This window comes from Myxocyprinus asiaticus, chromosome 31 (genome assembly GCF_019703515.2).
Source record: "Myxocyprinus asiaticus isolate MX2 ecotype Aquarium Trade chromosome 31, UBuf_Myxa_2, whole genome shotgun sequence".
Lineage (NCBI taxonomy): Eukaryota > Metazoa > Chordata > Actinopteri > Cypriniformes > Catostomidae > Myxocyprinus > Myxocyprinus asiaticus.
This window is the reverse complement of record NC_059374.1, coordinates 36,856,733-36,865,443: the sequence shown is the minus strand read 5'-3', so window position 1 is coordinate 36,865,443 and position 8,711 is coordinate 36,856,733. Positions and strand designations below refer to the sequence as shown.

The 8,711-nt window shown below is 36.3% G+C and overlaps 1 protein-coding gene across 1 annotated transcript; it reads right to left on the bottom strand.

Annotated features, from left to right (window-relative positions):
- Positions 1-33: 33 nt before the first annotated feature.
- LOC127422199 (alpha-crystallin A chain-like) lies at positions 34-2,090 on the bottom strand. The gene is made up of 3 exons (XM_051665531.1): positions 1,701-2,090; positions 924-1,046; positions 34-695 (listed from the first exon to the last, which is right to left on the bottom strand). The coding sequence occupies exons 1-3, from the start codon at positions 1,857-1,859 to the stop codon at positions 528-530; spliced, it is 450 nt and encodes a 149-aa protein (XP_051521491.1). The 5' UTR covers positions 1,860-2,090; the 3' UTR covers positions 34-527.
- Between the last annotated feature and the right edge of the window lie 6,621 nt (positions 2,091-8,711).

The window sequence follows — 8,711 nt, the reverse complement described above, 5'->3', positions numbered from 1 at the left end:
TAAAAAATAAATAAAAAGACCCTTGCAAACAAAGGGTGTCACATTATATTTATTGATATTCAAACTGTACATCACACAAATTAATTCATGATATTAACACTTATGTTATCATTTGATTATTTAAAAGTATATACAATCTCAACATAGCAATTTGTGAGTAAATTTGATACAACACAGGATAATCTTAGATGGGCCCATCTCTGTACATACACTAAATTCATTCTGAGCATGAGTTTGTGTATTTGACTGTGTATGAGTGTGTTTGGATCAAAGGAACCTGTTAATATAAGGATACATTTGTTGGACTTGCAGATTGTGTGCTAAACAAGAGAATCTACTTCGTTGGCTTTGAATCAGATGTTTGAAGCTGGTTGTGAGGTACTCTGCCACCACAAGAGGAAGTGAGAATTGGTCTGTTTTGGTCTGCCCTTGTATTCGAGATGAGACCTTTTAATGCCTTGCATTAACACGTTTAAAAATGAACACAAAAGACACCACACAGACATATGTGTGTCTGTGTGTACACATCATGGTCCAGTGTGATTCAATAGTCTGGAATTCTCCCCTTGTTGCAGAGGTGCCGAGATTACAAGCATTCCTTCCGGTGACATCGCTGATTCCAGAGCCATGATGTCCACTCCATTTGGGATCCGATATCTGCGATTAAACTGGCGCGTCACCAGTCCTGAACCATCCTACAGTTAAAGATACTCACATCAGCTCTCAAAAGTCTTACCAGTCACGTGTCTCCAATGTCCAGTACAAAGTGTTTAATTGCAGGGTAACAGCTGATGTTAATAAGGTCATTGCATTGTAAAACATAAGTAATAATGGGCAGGTGACATAATGCCTATCCAAATCTAAAAATAAAATTACTCTGAGTGAACATATTATAAAGAATAAGAAAGCACGGTTTCACTTACCTTTCTTTGCTCATGCTTTCCCTCCACTACAACATAATCTCCCACTACTTTAACCAGCAACTCCTCAGGACTGAAGTGTTTCACATCAACCTGAACAGTAAATCCATTGTGATCACAGGTAACCTGTAGAGAAAGTTAATTTAATCAATTCCCCTTTCAGAATTTCATGCCAACTTTCTCACTGAGCTTTTAAAAGGACCTTTTTGTCCTGCGACTTGTATAATTCTGGCATAAATCGAATTGAAAGCGCTAAATGTCAGCAAACACGTCATTTTCAACATTTGGGTTACATTTTACATTATAGTGTTCATGTTATATTCAATTTATTTAAGTAAACTGAGTAATAAACTACTTAATATGTAATTGTTTTATTGAGCTGCTTATAAATATAGCTAACTTTGTCAGTAGCCCAATATAACTGTAATTTAATATGAAGAATATTTAGATAAAATATATCTATATTTTTACATAGCTTTATATTTTCTATAAACACTTATTCTTTTACTTGTGTTACTACTAATTCTTTTATTTGCTTTTTTTACTTTAGACAGATGTAGACCTATAAATTTGGGTATAAACATAGTTTTTATAGTTATAACAGTTAATATGGTCAAATTATAATATGGGATCTCTCTTTTTTTTTAAAGCGTAAGAACGCGTTCTGATTGAACGGCCCCTCATAATAGTCTACCTGTAGTAGCCTCCGCCTAACAATGATAGTTTGGCCGAAATTATGGTTACAATGGTACATTTCTGTAAGGTAAAAGGTTACTCCACCTGTGCTGCTCCGGTCTGCTCGGAAACTGGGATGAGAAATTCGGTCGGGGTCCACGAGTATGGTCCAAACGTCCCATTTACCCGGGGAAATAACGGAGGGAGCACCCTTTCCCACTGGATACCGCTCACGGGGAGAGAAGGAGGTAAATCAAAATCCATTCCTCTGGGATGAATGTTAGGAATAACCACTAAATAAGTAGCCTACTGTTTCAAAAAGAGTTTGTTGCTGTTTAAATATTAAAAGTGCAAGCAGATGTGTCCTCAAAGGGGAACCTGTCTCGTAGCGCAACTCTAGGATAACGCAGGGAACATTCTTGCTCTCTAGGTTGGTTCGAAGGTTTAAATAACTTAGAAAACACCGCCCCTTCACATGAGCCCTTCCTCTAAACAAATTCCATAAATAAATGGACTGATTGCACTTGAGGGATCTTTTCTTGCACTTCTTTTTCACACCGAAACAATATATGAGCACGCTATGGAATGCCAGTGACATGGGTCAAGGGCGTAGATTTGGCTTGAACATTGGGGGGTTACCTTCCCCCATCCCCCCTGGAATCTACGGCCCTGACAGGGGCGGAATCTGGTCCGTCCCCTCATTCCCATGATGAAACCTCCATTTAATTATCTATTATGTTGCTCTTATGTAACATCTCAGTTGGGGACATGGTGTCTGGGTGAAGAAAAATCATCCTTGTCATCACATTGGCTGTTTTATAGCTAAGAGCGAAAAATGATTTATGCGACTATTCAATGTCACAGGGTTGTCAGATGAAGCTAATTGTGAGGTCGTCCGGTTAAAAATAAGTTGGAAAGAGTTCAAACCGCTCTGGTCCACATGAAGCAGCACGTGCAGATTCTTACAATAAAAAATCCCCATTGTAACCAAATATAGATATTATAGCATAGGCCTTCTGGAAAAAAAATCATTATAAATCAATATGTTATGTCTTTCAAACGGTGTAAAAAAACAATTATGTATAGGCTATTATGTATTTAATTATTTACTGATGGTTAATATCTATTATTTAATAAGTTCAATACAGTAAACATTTCATGGAGGACATTTATAAAATGTGTTATCAACAGTGTTGGGTAAGTAATCCACGACAAATTACTAGCCACTTCTCAGATTACTTTACTACTTATTTCTTTGGAAGTAATCACATTACGTATTACTTTACTTTTAAGTTACTTTCTAAAACACTTGTCACAAACTGTATTTTTTTCTGCTCAACAAATTCAAATTAATGTCTATTTTCTTCTGTTTATTGTTGCAAACCTTTCAGCTGTCACAGAAATGCAAACAGATGTACATATGAAGATATAAATTCACATTTGAATTGTATTATACATAAATTATATTTTTTTAGACATTTTTGTAACCCAAGTAATGTACTTAAAAGTAATTACTTTATTTGAAAATCAGTAACTGTAATCTGATTACAAGAATTTAAATGTAATGATTACACTACTTTTTGTGCCTAAAAGTAATAAGATTATAGTAGCTAATTACTTTGAAATCCAATTACACCCAAGTAGAAATTGTTTATATTTTTCTAATCATCTTAGGAACATCTTAAATTTCAAACTGCTACTTCAGTTTCATGTATCTATTTGTGCAATTTAAAGGGCTTTTTTTTTTCTCCCCTTTTTCTCCCCAATTTGGAATGCCCAATTCCCAATCTAAGTCCTCGTGGTGGCAGAGGACAAATCTTAGTTGCCTCCACGTCTGAGACTGTCAATCTGCGCATTTTATCACGTGGCTTGTTGAGCGTGTTACCGTGGAGACATAGTGCGTGTGGAGGCTTCACGCTATTCTCTGCAGCATCCATGCACAACTCACCATGCGCCCCACTGAGAGCAAACCACATTATGGAGACCATGAGGAGGTTACCCCATGTGACTCTACCCTCCCTAGCAACTGGGCCAATTTGGTTGCTTACAAGACCTGGTTGGAGTCACTCAGCATGCCCTGGATTCGAACTCGCGACTCCAGGGGTGGTAGTCAACGTCTTTACTCGCTGAGCTACCCAGAACCCCTTTAAAGGGCTTTCTTCAATTTCAGGAACTTTTTGCACTGTGGATTTCTAGAAAGTAAAACACATTTTATCTACTAACAATGTAAAAAATATTTGTTGGTTGGTTGGTCATTTTTGTCTTTTTTTTTTTTTCTTTTCTGAATGTTATGAAAATTCACACCACAGCATTTCTACCACATCTCAAATTGTATTGTGTTTGATAGAATCCCGTAGTGGAAATGATGGTGATGGAAATTACATTTATACATTTTTTTAAATAAAACTGCCAACTCTTTTATCTTGCAAAGGCTGATTTCATAGTAAACATTTTATGTGTCCTTTCCTATACACACAATTACAGAATATTTTCAATTAAAATATTATATCTGTAAAACACCTTTAATTTTCGTTGTTTTCTTCAAACATAACGTCTCATATTTCAGCCCAAGCTTGTTCTTCGCTGACACTTTTGTCGATTTGGTCAACAAGTAGGTTACGCTAACTTTTGCCATAACTGTGGGATGGTAGTATTTTTGAAAAATTTATAGAAATCATTTTCACACAATAAATATCAAAAAGTTTTACTATTTCACTCTTTGTTTAGATTATCATAGTTTTCAAGGAATATTCTGGGTTCAATACAAGTTAGGCTCAATTGACAGCATTTGTAATTTAGACTTGTCCCTCCTTTTCTTAAAACTTTTTTTGCAAAATAAAAGCAAAAATCTGGGTTACAGTGAGGCATCTACAATGGAAGTGAATGGGGCCAATCCATAAATGTTAAACTAGTAACTTTTTTAAACATATAGCCACAAGACGTGAACAATATGCGTGTTAACATGGTTTTAGTGTGATAAATCGCTTGCTAACCTTTTCTGTGCAAAATTATATCCAATTTTACAACTGTGTCGCCGTGACGACATAATGACGTAAACCCTAAAATGACCTTAAAAATGATGATTTAAACAACTTTACAGCTCAGATAATACACAAGTTTTAACAGAAGAATTAATATAAGTGTTTTTATAAAATGATAAGCTTCACATTTCTGCCTTTAAACCCTCCAAAATTTGGCCCCATTCACTTCCATTGTAAGTCCCTCACTGTAACCTCGATTTTGCTCCTTTTTCTCCTGTCAGCCAACATTATGCCACAAATGCTCTAGATTGAAATTAACTTCTATTGAACCTGGAATATTCCTTTAATAATGTAATTTGTATTTTTATAATGGATTTTCATAGTTTAATGTTGAAAGTCTGGGTCTGGGATAAGACTAAAACAGTAAAATCTAGACATAAAAGGCATTTGAAAAGTACCAAAAAATAAATGATGAAGACATGGTGAAAAGTTTCCAAGTCAGCTTTAATGTGACCTTCATGTAAAACAAAGTAAAAGTTTTAATAAAAAAATACCATTAAAAAGGCTCTCAGAGCAACAGAACATGTCGAACCTTTCCAGTGTGCATATTTTCACCGCTTCACCTTTGATTTATCTGTCTGCTGCTTGTTGCCAGTGTTAGTTACGTAAGCCATGCTCCCCATATAGCAACCACACGAGCTCTACGTGGAGGGGCTTCATAATAGAATTAACAAGGCATTGGCATTTTTTGTGTTAGTGTTAATGAGAAATGTGTTTGGCAGGCATTCCTATGAAATGCATGATGCCATTAGTCTGTTTTCAAGTAACAAGTTCAAGGATGAGTTCAAGCTATCATTGCGTAATCTGTGACAAATTCAAATCCTAAACCGTAAATAATCGTAAAAAAGCTTATTAAAAATGATCTTGTTTTAACTGTTAAAAGATATTAAAATAATAGAAAAGAAATCATTTGGGCCTAATACAACACAGATTGCAGCAAGAAGGCTGAAAAATCAACACATTTTGACATTTCAAGACTTCAGAAGGTCTTAAATCACTGGAAATGTTCTGACAAAGGAATGAAGGGAATTATAATGGCGTTATTATGCCACACTAACCACATTGTCCCACTGCTGACCTCTAACAACAGAAACAAACCAACAGAATAATTCACACCTCATATTAAGGACATCTACTCTGTAGAGCTTCATCAACTGCTGACTACACGTGGCTTCTAACTTGGAAAATACAGCTACACATGCCTTTGAATGTGAAACAGACCAATGACCAATGTACTGGCAGGAGCATAAGTCATTGAAGCCGAGGATAACATGTCCTTCTCCTGTTGGCATCTGCTGGTAACAGAGGCAGAACTTTCTGTCCGTGTACTGGCTATAGGCGACTAAAAACAGCACCAATGAAGATCCACGGGGGGCTTAGTGTTCGCTCGAAAGTGGGGTCGAGTTTCATAATAGGTGCCTATAAGTGGTTACACATGAGACAGAGGCTACATGCATCAATATTACAGAGTCTGGATTGTAAGCTATGTTGATAAGTAAGCAAGAAGAAAAAGGGAAGCTTGTCCCTCATGTGGATTTTGTTGGAATGCTCTGGGTAGTCTCTTTTGTTTTCCATCTACAACAAGCTTTGTGAATGGCAAATGGGCAGTTGATTGGACATGGACTTTTTTGTGTAAAGAAAAGTGTATATTTTTAGATGCTGTTACTGGTCACCATTTCTTTTAGATTTTCATCACTTTAAATAAAGCTTTTGATTTCACTAGTTCAGTGGTCCTGCGGTGTGAAAAGTGAAAGTCTCCATTAATATGAGTTAATGAAAACTGCATTCACATATTGTGATGCATTACTATATCCTCCTGAGACCTGAGCGTGACTGCTGTGTGCATTTTCCATTTCCCTTTTTGATTTGTAACCAGTAGCCTCTAACAAACATGCAAAAAAAAAATAAAATCAATACAATTTTTAGACCAAATAGTTTTCCTAAAAATGTATGTCCACATACAGTATGTGGACAGTGGGACTAAGTTGTGAAATTTTAAATAATACCAAACTATAGAAAGTCAGATTTTATTATGTTACCAGGAGTGTTGGTTGTTCATGTTTTTGAGACATTACAGACATTACATCAAAAATAAAAAAATTGCATAAATCATTCTGATTCAAAGTAATGGCCAGCATCATCCAATCACTGCCAGCCATGTTTAAATAACATTTTGCATGAAAACTGTCTGAATCTATGTACTGAGTACCATTGTCTGCCAAACTTCTTGAGTGGTCCAAACATCATCTGCAGCCTGAAACTGAACTTTTGACCGGATGTTATGAGTAAATGCACTTAGCTGCATAGGAAAGCTATTGGATGCTCCTTTGCTCCCTAATTAGGGAATGACTTAACCTCCGGTGTGCTGTCTGTCTGCACTGGTTTCAGAACAGTTTGAAATGGACCTTATTTTCATCCTAACTCGTATACAGCCTCTGAAAGCATCATTTTCCAGCTTTTGGATGCATCCACTGATACTCAATGTGATAATGCACAATGAATTTAGGAAATATTAAGGAATTTTAAATAGGATATTTTAAGGAAAATTAGCCTATAGTCCATGCATGTGGTCATTGTGTTTTACAGCATGCCGTTTCATGACAAATCCATGACATTTTTGACAGGGCATATGGGATGAATCTAGAGACTCTACTCTTTTGACTAAAACAGGTTTTAATGTAAAAACTTAATACGGTTTCTTACCTGATGTAGTTTTGTTGCCGTTTCTCCCAAAGACAAATTCAGTTGAGATCGGCGCCATGTTCTTTTGTCACGTGACTCGGTGCGTCAAAGGTTTAACCACTGATATACACAGTATATAGAACTGGATCGCTGATGCAACGGTAAACTGCCAGCAGGAGGTGAAGCCACCGGAAGTGTTCGAGCGGCCATCTTAGTGTGCCCAAACTCAGAGCATCAATGACTAACAGGCGAAAACACCCGTTTCACTGTCTCTGACCTGCGGATACGACAGTTGCATTTTGCCCTCTAGTGACAATCATGTTTAATATTTAATTTAACTTGTTATGGATAATATTCGTTTGGAGGGAGAAGATATATCAGATGTCAGGGCATTCACCTGCCCAGTGTTCAGTCTATCATTGCAGCACAACGATCACGGAAGGAAGCGGGAAAACTGTCCACAAGTTGTAATGTCAGTAGGAAAAGCTGTGATAGCTGCTTGTTTAGGGTGACAATACTTCCTCACCCCCGAAAGGGACGTTAAAATTGTCAGACCAGGATTTCTAAATCCCCTTAAATGCCCGGGATTTGCTTGTTTTCATATTGAAGTGCTCTCTGTAGTCATACATGGATACATGTCATAAATAAATGTTCATTTGCCATTTAAATCTAGCATATCAGTTTAATTTTAACCAACTTTGCTCTGCCTGTCTCCCTCAATCTCAGCACCCGTGCACGTGTGATAGAGGGAGAGACAGCGCGCGCTCTTCTTCAAGTGACCGCGAGAACAAGGCATTTTTTGATAAAAAACATAAAGCAAGTAACTCTGAACAAACACTTCCATGATCACATATATATATATATATATATATATATTAATGGGTTTAACCCTTTAATGACAGCCCACAGTCTCCTTAACTGAGATCAGTTGTTTATATGAAAAATTATGCATTGCTTATAGCGAAGCCAAAAAGCAATGTCCACACATGTGGACGCAGAGTCTCAGGAGGATATACAATTCTATATATTATCTTATTTTGACACATCATTTGCAATCGTTAGATTAAAAAATGCTAACTTCCACACAAGTAAAGATTTAATTTATTTTATGCTTATTAACACTGAAAATCTCTCTATTGTGTGGTCACACTGCAGGACTGAATAGATGAACATGGAAGTAATTCCATATAAACATTGCAAACTCAATAATTTAAAATAGTCATTTGAAGAAAAAAAAAAAAAAGACAGAAATTGAATCTCCCTCTTCCTTACTTCAAAGCTTAAAAATATATTTTTTTACTTCCTGTTGTGGTCCTGATTAAAAAAGATAATGACTCAATGACTCAACGGTATTTCTATTCATATTGTACGTTTTGATACATGTATCAATGTT

What these genes read in the sequence shown, in the direction of transcription:
- LOC127422199 (XM_051665531.1), bottom strand. Translation starts at nt 1,859, where the DNA reads ATGGATTTTGATTTACCTCCTTCTCTCCCCGTGAGCGGTATCCAGTGG. An exon ending in AGCAGACCGGAGCAGCACAG is followed by an intron (nt 1,047 to 1,700) that starts GTGGAGTAACCT and finishes CTTTCTCTACAG; the next exon opens with GTTACCTGTGATCACAATGG. An exon ending in GAAAGCATGAGCAAAGAAAG is followed by an intron (nt 696 to 923) that starts GTAAGTGAAACC and finishes CTTTAACTGTAG; the next exon opens with GATGGTTCAGGACTGGTGAC.